General features: G+C 43.1%; 2 protein-coding genes across 3 annotated transcripts in view; both read right to left on the minus strand.

The window, feature by feature from the left end:
- The window catches only part of Tpi1l2 (triosephosphate isomerase 1 like 2), a 923,619-nt gene that overhangs the window by 340,915 nt on the left and 563,528 nt on the right, over positions 1-19,176 (minus strand). The window lies entirely within an intron of this gene.
- Ly86 (lymphocyte antigen 86) overlaps positions 1-19,176 on the minus strand; it is an 84,024-nt gene that overhangs the window by 26,982 nt on the left and 37,866 nt on the right. For both annotated transcript variants that reach the window (NM_001106128.1, XM_006253800.5), the window contains 2 exons: positions 12,820-12,906; positions 11,307-11,435 (listed from right to left, as the gene is read on the minus strand). In NM_001106128.1, the coding sequence (NP_001099598.1) occupies positions 11,307-11,435; positions 12,820-12,906 (216 nt within the window). The remainder of the gene's footprint in view (positions 1-11,306; positions 11,436-12,819; positions 12,907-19,176) is intronic.

Consider the following 19,176-nt stretch of genomic DNA (forward strand, 5'->3'; position numbering starts at 1 on the left):
GTAATAGAGTTAGTGGTTTTAGAAGAAAAGGAGGAGAAACCTAGGCCAGCAGCTTGCTCCACTGTCCTATCTGATGCTCTCTTCCATGTCCTGATGCAGCAAGAAGACTCTGACCAGATGTAGAACAGATGTATGGGATTGGGGTCTACACCTCTAGAGTTAGGAGCCAAATAAAACCACTGGGTTCTGGCATCACTGAACTGTAGAGCAGTTGTTTAGTGTGAGTGAGCCTCTTGGTTCCATGCCAGGCAATGCAAAGACAAACAAACAAATAAATAAACTTAAGTTATTCAAAAATCACTAGGCCTCAGATGTTGTGTTACAGCAATGGAAAATGAAGGCGAGCGTATTGATGGCGGTAACACAATGTGTTTTTATTTTATATTGTCCTCTAAAATCGAGCCTGTGCTTTATACTTACAGCACACTGCAGCTCAGTCTGGCTTCCTGTCAGAGGCTCCATCACTATATGTGGCTTGAGATCCATGCGTAGGACAGCAGGGGTCTAACTAAATAGAACCCAAGTTAATATCTGCTTAGGCAACCAAATGGATCAGATCAAAGCTAAACCACCTAGCGACAGGGTATTCTTTTTTTTTTTTTTTAAATTAACTTGAGTATTTCTTATATACATTTCGAGTGTTATTCCCTTTCCCGGTTTCCGGGCAAACATCCCCCTCCCCCCTCCCTTTCCTTATGGGTGTTCCCCTTCCAACCCTCCCCCCATTGCCGCCCTCCCCCCAACAGTCTAGTTCACTGGGGGTTCAGTCTTAGCAGGACCCAGGGCTTCCCCTTCCACTGGTGCTCTTACTAGGATATTCATTGCTACCTATGAGGTCAGAGTCCAGGGTCAGTCCATGTATAGTCTTTAGGTAGTGGCTTAGTCCCTGGAAGCTCTGGTTGCTTGGCATTGTTGTACATATGGGGTCTCGAGCCCCTTCAAGCTCTTCCAGTTCTTTCTCTGATTCCTTCAACGGGGGTTCTATTCTCAGTTCAGTGGTTTGCTGCTGGCATTCGCCTCTGTATTTGCTGTATTCTGGCTGTGTCTCTCAGGAGCGACCTACATCCGGCTCCTGTCGGTCTGCACTTCTTTGCTTCATCCATCTTGTCTAATTGGGTGGCTGTATATGTATGGGCCACATGTGGGGCAGGCTCTGAATGGGTGTTCCTTCAGTCTCTGTTTTAATCTTTCCTCTCTATTCCCTGCCAAGGGTATTCTTGTTCCCCTTTTAAAGAAGGAGTGAAGCATTCACATTTTGATCATCTGTCTTGAGTTTCATTTGTTCTAGGCATCTAGGGTAATTCAAGCATTTGGGCTAATAGCCACTTATCAATGAGTGCATACCATGTATGTCTTTCTGTGATTGGGTTAGCTCACTCAGGATGATATTTTCCAGTTCCAACCATTTGCCTACGAATTTCATAAAGTCATTGTTTTTGATAGCTGAGTAATATTCCATTGTGTAGATGTACCACATTTTCTGTATCCATTCCTCTGTTGAAGGGCATCTGGGTTCTTTCCAGCTTCTGGCTAGTATAAATAAGGCTGCGATGAACATAGTGGAGCATGTGTCTTTTTTATATGTTGGGGCATCTTTTGGGTATATGCCCAAGAGAGGTATAGCTGGATCCTCAGGCAGTTCAATGTCCAATTTTCTGAGGAACCTCCAGACTGATTTCCAGAATGGTTGTACCAGTCTGCAATCCCACCAACAATGGAGGAATGTTCCTCTTTCTCCGCATCCTCGCCAGCATCTGCTGTCACCTGAGTTTTTGATCTTAGCCATTCTCACTGGTGTGAGGTGAAATCTCAGGGTTGTTTTGATTTGCATTTCCCTTATGACTAAAGATGTTGAACATTTCTTTAGGTGTTTCTCAGCCATTCAGCATTCCTCAGCTGTGAATTCTTTGTTTAGCTCTGAACCCCATTTTTTAATAGGGTTATTTGTCTCCCTGAGGTCTAACTTCTTGAGTTCTTTGTATATTTTGGATATAAGGCCTCTATCTGTTGTAGGATTGGTAAAGATCTTTTCCCAATCTGTTGGTTGCCGTTTTGTCCTAACCACAGTGTCCTTTGCCTTACAGAAGCTTTGCAGTTTTATGAGATCCCATTTGTCGATTCTTGATCATAGAGCATAAGCCATTGGTGTTTTGTTCAGGAAATTTTTTCCAGTGCCCATGTATTCCAGATGCTTCCCTAGCGACAGGGTATTCTAACTGTATGACTGTCCTTGAGTGTGGGAAGGACTACTCTAACTTATCTCTTAAGGTTAGTAATTAAGTGTGCTCATTAAGAGTTGTTAAACCCGATTTACTCTTAAATACTGATACTGAGCGTATGCAGCTCATCTCATAGCACTGAAAGTGAATGGATCTATTGACCCACGGTAGAGAGGAAGTGGAATAGAAAATGCTTTTTGCACGGTCTCTGTATCCCTAAGCTCAGAGCCTGGAGGAAGAGGCTCAAAGGTCTCAGGAGAAGAGGGAAGAGCTGGCATTAGACAATAGCCTGATGCTCTATTTGACTCCGATTCAGAACTTCCTACAGATGTTCCTGGAAACAGCTGGCTTGACTGTAGACCACAGCATCTGGATGCACATAAATGGTACACTTAGACCGTAGTGTGGTTTGTTCAACGTGCAACAGCCTATGTCTACAAAAAGATGGATGTGTTTTAGTTTAAAAATACCTATTGCCAAAAAAGTGTGAACTACAGATACAAAGTGAGCGCATGCTGTTGGAGAAATGGTGCCAAGAGACTTGCTTGTCACAGGGCTGTCAAGTCTTCAATTTTTTAGAAACAGTTTCTTCCAAGTGCCATGAACCGAGGTAGGACAAGACGAGGTGTGTCTGTATTTAATTCCATACACCGCTGAATCTGAACTATGTTATGTTTTTCTTTGGATTCTCTTAGATTTCTGTGGGGGAGAATATTTTATCCCCACCCCACCCCCCAGAGCATAAATGATGGATTGAGCCCAAGGGTTGCCACTTGGCTTCATACTTCAAAGGGCCTCCTGCCCTAGAACTAGTTGAGGTCAGGCAGAGGAGAAGAAAACTACAGTTTAACCATTAATTTTTTTTCTCAACCTGAGTTTGCAGGGTAGCCAGAGGGCTCCAGTTTGCAGGAGAGAATGTGGTAAACAGCACTGAGCACTGGACTTGCAGATGGCAACAGACTGTCTCGCCCGCAGTGGACAGCACGTTTTTCTCCCTCTGCTAAAACGAACTGCAAGGCCCCCGGGACTCTGTCCAATGCCTGATGTGGAAACAGCAGCTTGTGCTTGGGTTTGATGACTTTGGTTCTCCCTGAGGTCATTTGCTGCTTCCAATCCCAGTGTTAATCATGGCAACTGCCCTGCCTGCAATAGGTTAAACATCACAGTGACCCAAGAGGCCTCTGAATTTTAAGATTTCACTTTTCTGGCTTATTTAATTTACATAATTATTTGTTCAGCATTTGTGTATCCCTTATTCGGTTGTTTTATACTAAATAAAATTTCCTGGCAATTCCCCAAATGCCAGCCCCTCTGCTTGCCTCTGCAGTCATTGTCCCCATAGCAATAAGGAAAGTAACTGACGGCGGGCTGTCTGCCCGGCATTCAGATAAGTCCAAGGCAAGCTTTCTGAGCTGCTAAACAGATTTAGACTCCTAAAACTGTTTGAGGGAACAGTATTTCTCCTGTTTTATTAATTCTATTAAAACCATGCACAGGATAAATAGTAAGGTTTCCTTGAGCTTGGAGGAGGAAGACAGTTTCCTCCATATGAGGCGTTGATGAGCCTCCAGTGTCTGTCTAGTGATGCAGCAGCATCCTTACACACTCTCATCTGATGTGAACTGGTTGTTCTTGTATCCAGTCTATCATCTGCCCACACCAAACTCAGCAAAAGAAGTGCTCATTATCTCTTTACTCTGTGATAACTCTATCTGTCAGGTCCACAGACACAGAAAGCCAGAGATATTCCTGCACACACACACACACACACACACACACACACACACACACACACACACCCAGAAGGTGAGATCAGAGCTGTGGCAGCATCTCTGCTGTCTGCTCCCCCACACCATTTCCTGGCTCTGGCAATGACTGAAGCAATGAATCTGGTTGGGTTTGAAAGAAGGAGTATTAGGTTAAATCTGCAGGGAAGACACATGGAAGCAGGTATTACAGGTCAAAGGCACCACCCATACACAGTACCTGTTACCACACAGGCTGTGGGCAGAAAGTGACAACCTTTTGGTGAGATGCTAAAGGTACAAACTGGGCGTGGGGCAGGATGTGACTGAAGAAGTATGACTTTCAAGGATGTAAAAGACTTTACTTATTACAGAATATGGACTTTGGAATGACCTGAGTTTTCAGCACAACAGATGAGTGGATAAAGAAAATACGATTCATGCATAAAAGAATATTATTCAAACATGAATACATACAGCCAAACACCTTATGACAGGATTCCGATAATTTTAAGGCAGGCAGGAAAGCAATTCTTTATTCAGATCCTTTGTTCATGTTTTCGGAGGTGGAACATGAGGGGATAAGCTACCTTGCAGGCTGACCTGCCATTTTGTTTACTCCTGTTCAATGTAAACACCACATGTGGTAACTCTGAACTGGGTTTTTATAGATCTCTTATCTCGGGCCAATAATGTCGAGATAGCAGAAAAACATCCTAGGTTCACCTTGGCTTTCCCAGAGCACTTGGCACCAAGTGTGGGACTTAGTCATTGTGGTAGGGGGAAGGGAGTCAAGGAGGGGTGAAGTCAGGAGAAGAAAGAAGACAGTAGAGTCCACAAATGAAAGGAAGGAAGGGAGAAGGAAGGGAACGAGGGTTGAAGGAATTGTGGTCTACCAGGAGAGTTAGGGCTAGCCTAAGCAAGGACAGGTAGGAAAGATTAGACCAACTTTTTTTTTTTCAGTAAAAATACTTGCAAATCAAATGTAAAGAAACATAAGGAAGTTCATTCTTCACAATCAAGTCCTCTTTATTCCAAGCATGCAAGGATGGTTCAACACATATAAATCAAAATTGCAACAGCCCATATAGCGCACTCAAGGACAGAAATCGCATGGGTATTTCAACAGATGTAGAAAAGGCTCTTTAGAAAAATCCAACATCTCTTCATAATAAAAGTCCTGGAGAAGCTTGGAACAGAAGGGATATACTTCAACATAATAAAGCCTACATATCCACAGCCGAAACTATATTAAAGGGGAGAAACTCAAAGCATTTCTATTAAAATCTGAAGTATGATACAGGTATCCACTTTTTCTACTCTTTTCAACTATAGAGCTGGAGTCTTAGCTAGAACAGTAAGGCAAGGGACACTAATGAGAGAGATACAACTGGAAAGAAGTCAAACTCTCTCTGTTTGCCGATGACATGATTCTACACATGAGATCTCAAAGACTATCAGGAAACTCTTTTAAATGGCAGCATATAGATCCATCATACAGGAATTTGTTGCCCTCCTGTCTACTAAGGATAAATATGCTGAAACGAAGGGGGGAAATCCCACTGAGAAGAGCCATCATACATGTAAGATAATGGCAATAAATCCAACCAAGGAAGTGATAACCTCCATAACAAAGACTTAAAACAATACGAAGAGGCCCATTCCTTAAGAGCAAAATGGGAGAAGACACTGAACGATTGGAAGAACCTCATGCTTGTTGGAAGAATCAATACTGTGAAGATGGCCATTTTAACCAGAGACACTCTAAAGACTCAATCAAATCCCCATCAAAATGCCATCATCGTTTCTTCTCAGTTATTGAAAACATTTTAAAAATGCATTCAGAAACATAAAATGCTCAGATAGCCAAAGCAGTTCTGAGCGAAGAGCAATGTTGGAAGCATCAGCATATCCAGTTTCAGGTTATACAACCGAGCTACAGGAACAAAAGCAGTGTGTTGCTAGCAGAAGAACACACGAAGAGCAACAGAAGACTCAGACATAAATGCATCCAGCTATAGACACTGGCTAGAATCACTGGGAGAAAGGCTGGTTTTTTTTTTTTTTAAACAAATGGTGCTGGGAAAACTGGATATTCACAGGGAGTAGAATGAAACTAGATCATTCTCTTTCTCCTTGCACAAAAATTAACTCCATGTGGATCAGAAAGCTTTAACACAAGCCCCAGAACTCTGAAAATTCTATAGGAAAAGAAAAGCAAGAAAAACACTTCAAGATACGGGAATAGGTAATGACAGTCTGAATGGACTTCAACAGCTTAAGAAATAAGGCTGAATACTGACAAATGGGACCTCATGAAATAAAAATTCTTCTGTATGGCAAAGAACATCATCATCTGAAGAAAGCAGCAAACTATAGAACGAGAAGTTCACATCCCTAACTTAGAAGCTATCTCTAATTGGCATCTGCTTGCAAAAAATTAGTTCTCTCCAGTAGAGTCTCTCTGGGTTTATTAACCATATTTAAGGCGGGCGCCATGCTAAGCAGTAGATGGCTAACTGAAAATGAACTCAAAGGTACTTTTGAAGATTTATTTGTCTCATACTGATTTGTCTGGGTAGTTTTTTTTTTTATCTTCACGGGTCTTTTGTGTGTACATTATAGCTTCCAATTTTGTGCTTTTAATGGTGTGTGTGTGTGTGTGTGTGTGTGTGTGTGTGTGTTTCTTGTGCTTTTCCCTTTTTCTTTTTAGAAAATTCTGTTTGTAGGGATAATCCCTTGTGTACCGTGTGAAGGTCTGTTCGCAAAAGGCCGGAAGTAGAAGGTGAGAGTTCCGGTAGACAGGTTGGAGCTGTGGAAGATAGTTGGGAGGAAGATTCCCAGGATTCTTAGGAATTTGGATGTAGGATATGAAACTGAGGAGATGTAACCAGCATGTGGCAGACATGGAATAGTTTAAACAGGTTAGACAAGTTACAAGCCAGGTGGGGAACAAGCCCAAACTTAAGGCCTGAGCATTGTACATAAATAAGTGATTGAGTCATTATTTGGGAACTGGGGTGCAGGCAGGAAGGCATGATTTTACATTTGTTTTTGTTAGAGAGAGACAGACAGACAGACAGAGAAAGAGAGAGAGAGAGAGAGAGAGAGAGAGAGAGAGAGAGAGAGGAATTGGATAGGATAGATATAGGTGGGGTGGTGAGGAGGATCTGGGAGGAGATGGGGAGAAGAAATTGCAATTAGAATATGTTGTATGAAAATTTATTTTCAAGAAAAAAGAAAAAAAAGAATGGGAGGTCTTTTCTATTCATACATATGATAGAGGCTTAATGTTTAAAATGCATAAAATGATTAAAACACTAAACAATGGGGAAACAAGCTACCCAACTAAAAATAAAGGCCAAGGAGCTAAATTGTGTTCTCAGAAGAAGAAATACAACTGGTCAATAAATATTTTAAAAGATGTTCAACATCCTTATCATGGAAATACCAATTCTGAGATGTTTACCTCACCCTTGTCAGAATGATTGTCACCAGGCCAACAAATGACAGTTAATACAGGTGAGAATATGGGAGGGAAGAACATTATTTCCTGCTGGGAGGAGTATGACCAGGTGTGGCCATCATGGATTTCACTGGAGACATTTCACTAATAAGATAACAATAGAACTTCCATAGGAGCCATCTATACTGCTCCTGGGCGTCTCCTCAAAAGACTCTACGTCTTTCTGCAGACACACTTGCTCACCCACCTTTATGGCCAATCTATTCACAAGAGCAAGGAATTGGAACCAGCCAAAGTGTCTCTCAACAGACGAATGGATAATAAAAACAAATTTTATTTAGCCATAAAGAAAAAATGGGATCATGCCATTTTCAGGAAAATGGAAAGAACTAGAAAATATTATATTAAAGAGGTAGCCCAGGGTCAGAAAGACAAACACCACACATTCTCTCTCATATGTCTCTTAGCTTCTAATATTTTATGTGTATTTCTGTGGCCTAGAGGGAAGGCAGATACCATGAGACTAGAAAGGAGCCTGTATCAGGGTAATAATTTCTCCAAGCTTTCTGTACTGCATTTAACACTCACAAAGTCCTGATTGGTTTGATTTGTGAAAATTTTAAATTCTTAATTATGTTCTAGGAATTGCCATTCAGAATCGCTTCCTGATATAGTTCCTGGCTTCTGATTCTACTGCAGATTGTGCCATCCTTGTTATGTACACTTTTCCACATTAAAAAATGTAGAAAAGGGGACTGGAAAGATGGCTCAGTGGTTAAGAGAACTGACTGCTCTTCCAGAGGTTCTGAGTTCAAATCCCAGCAACCACATGGTGGCTCACAACCATCTGTAACGGGATCTGATACCCTCTTCTGGTGCGTGTGAAGACAGCAACAGTGTCCTCACATGAAATAAATAAATAAATCCTTAAAAAATGTAGGAAAGAAAAGAGATTGGTAGTAATCACGCTGAGGGAACCTAAGGATGTACTCACCTCATCAAAAATCTCTGGGGCATAAAGGTGTAATAGTGGCACTCACATGCCGGTAGAAACCAAGAGCTATCTGATTGGACTTAAGGTTCATCCAACAGGAGGCAAATCACACTGGTATTGGAACCCAGTCAGTTTCTCAGGACTAGTGAGGCCATGGAACTTTGAAGAGAATTGACTATAACCTCTTTGATACACCGACATAGTTCCTTACTGCATGTTATATCTTATCCTTATACCCACAGATAACTGTAGCCACCAACCCTCATCAAAGAAGACTCTTTTTACAGCAAGTGGAGACAACCACAGAAAACCACAGCTGGACACAATTCAATGATCAACAGATCACAGAGAGCCCAGCCTCAGTGGATTCATCTATATCACAGGTCCTGTATCTATGGCCCAGGGAACACTAAGAAAGAGGGACAGAAAGAATGTAAGAACCAGAATATCAGAAATTCTGCTAGGAAACAGTCAGTCCTAGAAAGAGCTGCACAAACAAGGCTGGATCAATGACTGTGTCAATAAACACACAATATAAGAGCAGAGAAAATTTTACAGGGTCCTCCTACCCCTAGACAAAGAACTATAGGCCACTAAAGGCTGCTTGTTGGGAGAAGGAGAATTAGCCTTTATTAAAGATGAACCCTCCTTATTGAAGAGTGGTCAATATAATGTATATACATACATGTATATAACAATAACAAAGAAAAAAGTATATCAGCTTGAGAGTCAGAAGGACAAGAGCAGTGTTGGACAGAACATAGCTGGGAAGAGCTGGAGGGAGAAAAGGGAGGTGGAATGATATAATTCTATTTCAATTAAAATATGTTTTAGAAAGTTCTAGGGGCTACAGAGATGGCCAAGTGAGTAAATAAAGCAGTGGCTATGTAATGTGAGAAGCCAAGGCTAGGCATGTGTCACGGAGGCCTACAGAAGGGGAATCTTGGATTACCTTGGAGACCTCAAGATGTTGGAGATGCCAGAGTCATTGGATACCTGTCCAGAGAAGCTGCAAACAGGGAGTGGAACAAGGTCCAAGAGAGAGAAGTATGTTGTAGTCAACAAAGCTAAAAGAAGTTAGAGATCTGAAGAGTGCTTTAATCATAGACACGGAGATGCAGAATTCCAAGTTCCCTCAGTTGGTTTTTGGTCTTGCTTTGGTCCAGTATATTTGTACCACGCCCCTCCTCCACACCTCCTTTTTTGGAATGGTAATGTATATCCTGTGCCATTGTATGCTGGGAACATGTGATCTGCATTTCAATTTTGTAGGGGATTACAATTAAGAGATTGCGCAAGTCTTAGAAGAGACTTTGGGCTTTCACAGGGTGGACGCTGCTATAGGCTATGGGGATTTTTGAAGTCAGACTAAATGCATTTTGTATTATGATATAGCTACAGGCCTATGGGAGCCAGGGACTGGAATGTGGTAGGTTGAATAAAAATGACCCTTTACAGGCCCGTTGGGTGTGGTACTATTAGGAGTGGTGACGATGATGATGGCAAGTTCTCCAAGAAAGCTCTAGGCCACGTTCTCAGGGGAGAGGGGCAGCTGGGATGGGGGATTTGAATGTAGCATAGCTCATTGTGTAAAGTTATGGCTATCCATCTGATGGCTTTCCCTCAACTTCCATTTACTATTCTTGTGGACAAACATCTTTTCGTCTGATTCCATGGGTAGGGAAAGAGGATTCCAATGCCTCCTACATTTTTTGCTTAAAAGGGACAATTGGGTCATGTCTTAGTTAGGGTTTTGCTGCTGTGAACAGACACCATGACCAAGGCAACTCTTATAAGGACAACATTTAATTGGGGCTGGCTTACAGGTTTAGAGGTCCAGTCCATTATCATCAAAGCAGGAACATGGCAGCATCCAGGCAGGTATAGTGCAGGAGGAGCTGAGAGATCTACATCTTCATCTAAAGGTTACTAGCAGAATACTGATTTCCAGGTAGCTAGGATGAGGGTCTTTAAGTCCATCCCCACAGTGACACACCTACTCCAACAAGGCCACACCTATTCCAACAGGGCCATACCTTCCAATAGTGCTACATCCTAGGCTGAGCCTATACAAACCGTCACAGGTCATTTTGACAGGATCCTTACTGCTTAAGGGTCTAGGTTCTTGGAGTGGAGAAGAAACGGTCAAGGGTGTGTTTCTGGAACATGGGGTTGAATTATACCCCCATGGTCAATGAAAACAGGCAGGAGGGAGCAGCTAGCAGAGACCCAATTTCTGGGGAGCCCAGCGCAGAACAGACCTAAGTTCTCTTAAACAATAAATCATCTTTAGGACTGGAAGGGGAGGTGGGAGGGAAAAAGAGAGGTAGAGACATGTGGGTGAGCTTGCCTGTGCGCCCGGGGACCAAGCCTAGCAGAGGATCAAAACTTAGTGAAACCGAAAGAAGGTTGTAATGCCATAGCTTTCTGTTTCTTTACTTGGAGCACAGCTACCTGATATCCCCATCAGGTAGCCCCACCCCCCGGGAGTGTGGGTGGACAGCAGCGATTTTAGCAAGTTTTGCTTTATTTTCTTTTGAGTTGTTGCTGTATGGGCCAGACCTTAGCACAGCAGAGATCACCAGAGAAAACCTGGAAACACACTGACTCCTCATAGGTTTTTGGAAACTATTGGTTCTTTCTCCTGCCAGTCTTTTGAGTAAGATGCTGTTATGTGCAGGGAAAAGGCTCCATTAGAATGATCTACACATCTTTTACTTCAGTACTTACAACATCCCTCTAAGGGAGCTCTCTGCACAGCATTGCCTGGTATTTTTATGCAACAGGTGCTGATGAATAGGGTGTGAGTTGCCCAAAGGTGAGTGGAGAGAGCCAGGGCTCTGTCTACCAGGACCCTGGTGTGAGCAGTCAGTAAGGCTTACCTCCTTTCCTTCTTCCACAGAAAGAGAACTTGGGCTGGTCCTCCTCACAAAGGGGATAGGAGTAGTTCAGAAGAGAAGAACCTTTCGCCACAAAAGCTATGTCCAGAAACAGCTTTCTGATGTCTTCTCCTATAGAGAAAATAACTTCATCACTCTGTGTCTCCCCTGCAGGGAGGCCACTCAAGGCTCAACAACACTGTGTAAAGGAACCCTGCAGCCTTCAGCCTGCTGCTCGCCCCCCATGACAGAGCAGCATCTCTAAGATTCCCTCTGTTCAGGATAAGGCAGCTCATTGGCTACCTTTCCCTCTTGATGCTCAGCACTCTGTCCTATCAATGTCTATAGGTCGGGCCTTTAGAGCTCCGTAGTTCCATGCTGATATTTATCCGCCATGATAGTAGCAAGGCATGGCTGGGTCTCCATGTTCCCACTACTGATGCGTGGTGGATGCTGCACACCGCTCCCCAGGGAATTCCAGCGAGCTCTGCGGGCCGCCTCCGCTTCTTCCTGGACCCCTTTTCCTTCTTTTATCTTTCACACATTCCTCTTCCCCTTTCTGTTTCCCTGCCCATATCATTTCTCCAGTCGCTGTGAGTCCTGATAGTGTGCAGAGTTATACAAAAGACCCAGCCACACGAGAGTTCTTGGTCTTTGAGAATATTCCTCTCATTTCTCTGAAATGATTCTCGGCGCTTGGTTTACTGAATGTTTCTCTTCTGTTTTGAGAAAACTGATCTTCCACAAAAGGGGGATAGTTTATTAGCTATGTTAAACATACTGGTTTACTGTAATGGCATGGGTAGCCAAGAAACTACCAGGAAGTGTGTGGCCTCACAGCCTGGGGTAGGAAGAAAGATTTGGTTTCTCTTCTCCACCCCTCCCCCAGTTTGTAAGGACTTTCATTAGTTGTTTGGGAAGCAAACTAATGTGAGTAACAGATCATGCTGTGAATAGAGCCGGTTTGTCTGTGGCAAAGGTAGTAAGGAAGCCTTTTGTCTGTGTAGCAACCAGACAATCTTTTCTCTCTCTCTCTCTCTCTCTCTCTCTCTCTCTCTCTCTCTCTCTCTCTCTCTCTCTTTCTTCCTCCCTCCCCCCTTCCCTCTCTTTCTTCCCTTCTTTTTCTTCTTTTTGCTTTCTATGGTATCCAGGAGTTGACAGTATTGAAATGAGCATCTGGAACATCTTTAATACAAAAGCCCGGCATTTCATGACCATGAGGGACTAACTAGAGAGGGTGTTTGAGAGACAAATGTAGGATACTTGGTGAAGCCTACTGTACTAGTCAACCTGAGTCATCGGATGTGTAGAGAAGGAGGAGAAGGAGGAGGAGGGGGAGGAGGAGTAGGAGAGGAGGAGGGGGAGGAAAAGTAGGAGAGGGGGAGGCAGGAGGAAAAGTAGGAGAGGGGGAGGGGAAGGAGGAGTAGGAGAGGGGGAGGGGAAAGAGGAATAGGAGAGGGGGAGGGGCAGGGGAGGCTCTGCTATGCTTCAAGTCAAGGTAACCACATCTACTTACTCAGAATGATGCCAAATCTAATGTTGAGATTTGGCTGGATCTGTTTGGAACACTGGTCAATGGAAAGGCCAAAATCCTGGAAGGGATCTGCCAAAGAGGACGTGGAGAGATTAGTCATGAGCACACTGCAAACTCATCTGCAAAATCTGCACTAATGATTTTTCAGGACTCACTGAAATGCCCAGTAGTTAGAAACACCTGTAACTTTTCGGCAGCTCCTTCCAGTCTGTCCACAGTCACTGTCATGTTCACCCTGACAACAGGGCCTCAGTAACAGGTGACGAGTTTAGTACTTGCTGTTTTCACCACTGCTTATGTTCTTTTAGTCCCTAACCTTAATCTTGCTGACAGATGAGCCTTTACAATTCTGCTTTACTGTATGTCATCCTATCCCATTCAATATCCCTATTCCATGTGCCTCCCCCAGCCCCTCTCCCCTGTGTCCTGTCCTGTGCAGAGAAGACATTATGCTAAACAGTCAGAGCTAAAGATAATGTGTTTCACATGTAATTTTTCTTTATTCAATCAACACCTTATGAACCAGAATAAAGAAGAGAAAGAGCCTACTGCCCCTACTCCGAGCCAGGTGGCAATTCATGGCATGTGTGTGCGCATGCGCACAAACACACACACACACACACACACACACACACACACACTCTCTCTCTCTCTCTCTCTCTCTCTCTCTCACACACACACACACACACACACACACACACCCTCTGATTCGCTTGTATATTTTTTCTCATTTCAAATGTTTCTTGCTGATTCTTACCTTTTATGAGGTTTCCCTCATAGTGTTAATAGTTGTACATTCTCTGAATTAAAAGAAAACCCAAGTCATGTCTGATGTACTCTTTAAACTGTGCAATATGTCTAGTCATCCTTCAATATCCAAGAGGAATGAATGCATCAGGATACCTATATACCAAATCCATAGATGCTTAGGTTCTTGATATAAAATATCTTATTTTAATAGAATCTATGCAATCCTCATATATATATGTATATATATGTGTGTGTATATATATTCATTTTTAAATATATGCGCGAATATCTACATGTATGTTCGTGTACACATGGGTACCTGTGGAGGCCAGAAAAAGGAGTTAGATATTCTGGAACTGGAGTTTACAGACAATTGTGAGCTCCCATATGGGTGCTGGGAACCCAAAGTGGGTTCTGTGCAAACCCTTTTAACCAATGAGTCTCCTCCCCACAGATCTTTAAGGTCATTTCTAGGAGACCTACCATAGTTGTAAGTGTGATGCACTTGTATGATACAGAACAAATGCAGTGTGAGTCATCTTACATTGTTTTGTTCAAGAAACAGAGGAGGAAGTCTGCACATGCTCAGTATACTCATATTCATATAATACTTTAGATCTGTTTGTGGTTGAATCTGAGGATGTGGCAACTGTGGATGCAGAAGCCCAGCTGTATTGCTTGGTAATCTGCTCTGTGCATTAACCCCGTACGTAGCACCTAATGTACACTTAGACTTAAGGCAGGAACTATTTTTGTGTCTTTTATTTTTCCTTTCCCTTTCCATTGTGCTTCTCACTGGGCTTAAGAGAGGGACGCCATCTTGAGCTGAGAACACAAGAATTTTCAGCATCCATTCTCAGACTCCCCATTACGAAGCCCATCCGACAGGTAGGCACCCCACAGACACACAGGATGAACATGAATCCGGGTCGTCCATTAAGCTAGCCACATCTCAGCTCCGAACGCAGCCTTTGTACTTTGCTTTGTGTGGCCGCCACCCATCTATAATCATTCCTGTGTTGCACACACTCAGGGGGCCAGCGAGAAATGGAAGCTGGAACCAGGGACTGGGCTTGCTTATCAACACTTTTCAGTGGTGCTTGGTTCCAACAGATGCTTCTTTTGCACCTTCCTGGAATCAGCTCTGTGGGTTCCCAAACCTCTGCAAAATAGAACCTCAGAGGTGGTCACTCTTCTGCCTCAGATCACAGGGTCTGCCTCCCAAACGTCCAGGTTTTCATCTTGCCAGCTTTTACCCTTAGCTCTCCCAGTCCTTGAGGAGGCAACTCTTATGCGTTGTCATTTTACTCTTTTTGTTTCTCTCATTATTCTATGCAGCTAATCAACATAGTCTCTATATTAAATGATTTGTATTAAAATTAACTGGTGAGTTACTACTGCCTCTGTAGCAGCAGTTCTCAAACCTGTGCCTTGAGGACCCACCAGAAAACACAAGGTCCTAGGAACTGAGATACTGCTCAGGAGCAAAATCACAGTTATGAAGGAACAATGGAAATAAAGTTAGGCTTCGGGGTTTCTAGGACCATCAGAAATCTGTGCCATCTAATGATTGTGACCTACAGGTTGAGAACCTCTGCTCTATAGGCTCCAGATGGGTAGAATCAGGAAGACTCTGGGAAACAGGTGTGACTCTTCCTCCTTTCACAGACTGCAGTGTTACTCAAAGAGGTGGTATTAGTTTACCTCGATCCCAGCACAGGAAGCCCCCAGGCAAGCTGTAAATGCAGCATCAATGAAAGCACAAACAAAACCGCATTGCTGCTTAGAAGGACCATATACTGGAGTCAATAGGTCCATCCTGAAATATGCACGTTAACTTCATTTTTAAGGTTGCCTGGGGTGTTTTTGGTACAGACACATGGCACTGGGTACTGTAGTCTTAAACCTGCTTTCTGCTGTGGGTTTCTAGGTGATGCTGCAGACAGTGTTCTGACCTTCTACATAGTAACCCGAGAGATGCGTCATTGCCTCTGATACCTGTGATGGCAATGGCCCCTACACAAGTCCAACCTGGCAAATCTACCACAGGCATCGTTCTGATTGGGTCACTCCCTAATTTTCCTAGGGAAACTGTCCCTCTTCTCTGAAGCTCTTTTGACTTCATCCTAAACATTTTCATGCTGTCTCAGGACTTCTTTCAGATTGTTAAACATTGGTGGGGATGAAAAAGGCAATTGCTCTTGCTACACACTTAGCACTCAATATCGAAGGAGCCAGAGGCCACTTAACAACAGATGTTAAGGAAAGTGCACCCTCAAAACTGTGCATTAATTTAAATTGCCATCTGAGGGAAAATGAACAAAGGTATGTATTTCTCAGTTAGCAGTTACAGAATTCCAGGGTGTGTTTATCATTAATATTTTAAATATACATAGGGTAAACTAAAAGGAGGAGAAAGAAATAAAGCCTTTTCTTGGGATTAGAAAAATAATTTTAATAAGAGACGAAGTCACGAAGGAATCAGTAGGTTGCTTGTCTCCTCTCTCTAAGGAAATGTATATGGAAAGAGAAAGATTATTTTAAAAGTACTTAGGGAATTTTCTGAGCTTCCTTGGCAATTTTCTCAAGTTTTTAATGCAAGAATGAGGTCTTTGAATGTGACTATGCAGTCTACAGGAAAGCTGTGCTGTCTCTAGGAAAAGGTGACATCACTTCCCTCAAATCCATCCTTACACTAATACCCTGTATTTTCTTATTTCTCCATTTGGGTGTTTAGCATGCTCTGAATTATGTACATTATACACCCCACCATTCCTCTACTAGACATGAACTCCCAGAACGAGGAGCATCTTGTCTTAATATTACACTAGCCCCTCCGTAACTACTGGGAGAAGGAACGCTGTAGGTTATTATGGGATAATGCTGTTGAGAACCTTAAAGCTGAACAGCTTAACCTCACGATTATTGTCATTTAGTTTCATATAATGTTTATAGACTGTAGGCAATCCGCACCTCCAGTTGCTATCCATGTGATAGAAGCATCCCTGTGACAATCCACAATGTGACAGAACTACTGAAGGCTGACCACCTCCGGGCACTAACTCACCCTCAGTGAAGAAGCATTAAGGCATTGTAGGACAAGGAAGGGAGTGGGGATGGGGGATTGTAGATGAAGCAGAATCAGTGAGGTGGACTCAGGGAAAGATGTAGGAGCATGCAGGAACCAGGCATGACAGGGACGACTAACCCAAAGCCACATGAAAGCTACTCTCTTATCTCACAGCCCAAGGTAAAAAAAATAAGTGGAGGAATAGTAGAATATGTGGAAAAAAGAAAAGGAGGGTGAATACTGAGAGTTTAAAGCATTAATTAGGGTTAGAAAGGGAGTGAGGAAGAGGGGGCAATAGGCAGGTTAACCAACCCAAACCAAGCCAAACAAAAGAGAAAACCAACCTAGGGATGTAAGTAAAAAGTAAGGAAAACCTCCCTAGAATGATTAATCAGGGAAGCCTCAGAGGCCTCACAAACGGCACAGGTATTGTTACTTCTCTTGTTATCCATCATACCTACACGGTAGGCCCCTGTTGCTAATGATATCACACACCGTGGCTATAAGACATAGAAAAACTAGTCTCAAACTGACCAGGGAACATGCTTCCCGCTGGCTGGCTTTCTTAGTCCTAGGAAGTATTGTAGAGGCTGAGGGGAAGAGAAATGACATTAGTATCTTACCCAGTGCTGGAATCTATAGACGGCAATACTGACCTGCCAGCTGAGATGAGCTCGCTGATGCAGTAGTGGCACGACTGTTACGGGGTGACTAACCACTTTCTGATTGGATTTGAAGGGCGCTTCACACGGGAGCATCCTTGGCCCTGTATTCCTTGTCAAAAGCCAGTAGCTTGGGCGATTTTAGCCCTTTGTGTAGAGCTGGTATTTTAGTTTTTTACCTAATGATGCTGTCAAGTTGTCCTCTAAATATTTATGTTTACAACCGTAGACCTGGGCTGCTCTCAACTTGGAGAGCTTTGTTTTGCTGTGAAGAAGAGTCAGTGAAGATATGCATAACTGAAGTGCGTAAAAGACTGAGCGCTCAGCTCTCACTGGGGCATCTATATTAACCCTACCACCACTAAGACTCAGGGACGATCAAGGGAGAGGAAGCATGAAGAACATAAGGATTCAGATGGTGAGGTGGAGTGTTGTGAACTATGGTCTTTTAGACGAGACAGGGCCATTGCATTCATGAACTTACAGCTGCTGCACAAGATCTATACAAGATCAAGCTTGCTCAAATCCCAACCTAGATGGTGTAGATGCCTTTTGCTTATGTATCCAACCAACTTCGGCATGTTCACTAACAGACACTGTACATGCACATACATCACATACATTAAGGTGCAAATTGGTAGGACATGGGGAGAGATGTATACGAGGGATGACTGTGATCATATTTCTTTGTGTATGTATAAGAAATTCTCAAAATTAAATTTAAAAAATTCTAAAAAGTAATTACTTTCTCTGTCATCACAGACTTTACCTACAACCTCAAACTCAGGACCACTTCAAAAGAGAGAGGAGCTTACACCTTCTAAGTAGTTCTCCTTGCACAGTGAAGTGTTTGGGGTTAAGGGAATTTTCACTGGGCCCACGACTTAAACAAATCAGATCGTTGAGCATTGAATTTTTTTAAAACAACAAAAATAAGGGAAAGATTTGTGAGCATTGTTCCCATGCCACCAGGGCAGAGACAAAGGTCTTCTCCTTCACTATGGAGAAAGAAGGAAGCAAATAGTGTTTTAGGAAATACAAGAGATATTCTTTTTAAATGGTTTTCCTTTGTTCTCCATGTTACACCCTCTTTCCTGTCTGCTCATTAACCAGTGAGCTCCCGCCTAAGCAAGGCCAGCACTTAGTGAATGAGCCAGCATGCCCCTCCAACTGCCTCTGCTGCGTCCAGTCACTCTGCTATGTGTACCCCAGAAGACCCTAGAAGGTTCTAGAAGACATGCTTGTCTCAACCAGGTGGCTGTCAATCCTTCTGGAGAAGAGGAATAGACTCTAAGTCAGCAGCCAATAGCATCTTTTGGCTCACGAAGGTCAACAATACCATATCTGCCTTGGACATTCTGGCAAATTTGTGGAATAAAGCTGCAGAAATCAGTGGGGTTAGAGAGAGCAAGGCCCCAGTGAATACAGAGATTTTCTTGGGCTGTGTACTTTATTATTTGCCTGGGATCTCTTGGGCTGGGTTGACTAAGGTGGTGGCTCAGAAGATGACACCCTGGCTTTGATACTTCAGACAGTGCGTGTTTGGGGCAGACGGAGCTTTCAACTGGAAATGGTGGGAAAAAAAATCAAAACAATTGTGGAAATACAATTCTTTAGTTGAGGGTGGTGAGACATGGGGGTACCCCTCTGACCTTCTCATTGGCTCTGTCTTAGGTAGTCCATTGGATTTGTGTCACTAAGTCATAGAATTTTGGGCTCTGTGAAGCCTCTGTGTTTCCTACTGGGTAACCCAACTGCACAGAACTCCTTCAAAGTTCTCCAGTCTTCTAGTTTTATTCTGTTACTGTGGTAAAGACTCTGACCAAATGCAGCTTAGGATGGGGAGAAGTGGTTTAG

The sequence above is a fragment of the Rattus norvegicus genome, chromosome 17 (genome assembly GCF_036323735.1).
Source record: "Rattus norvegicus strain BN/NHsdMcwi chromosome 17, GRCr8, whole genome shotgun sequence".
NCBI classification, from domain to species: Eukaryota; Metazoa; Chordata; class Mammalia; order Rodentia; family Muridae; genus Rattus; species Rattus norvegicus.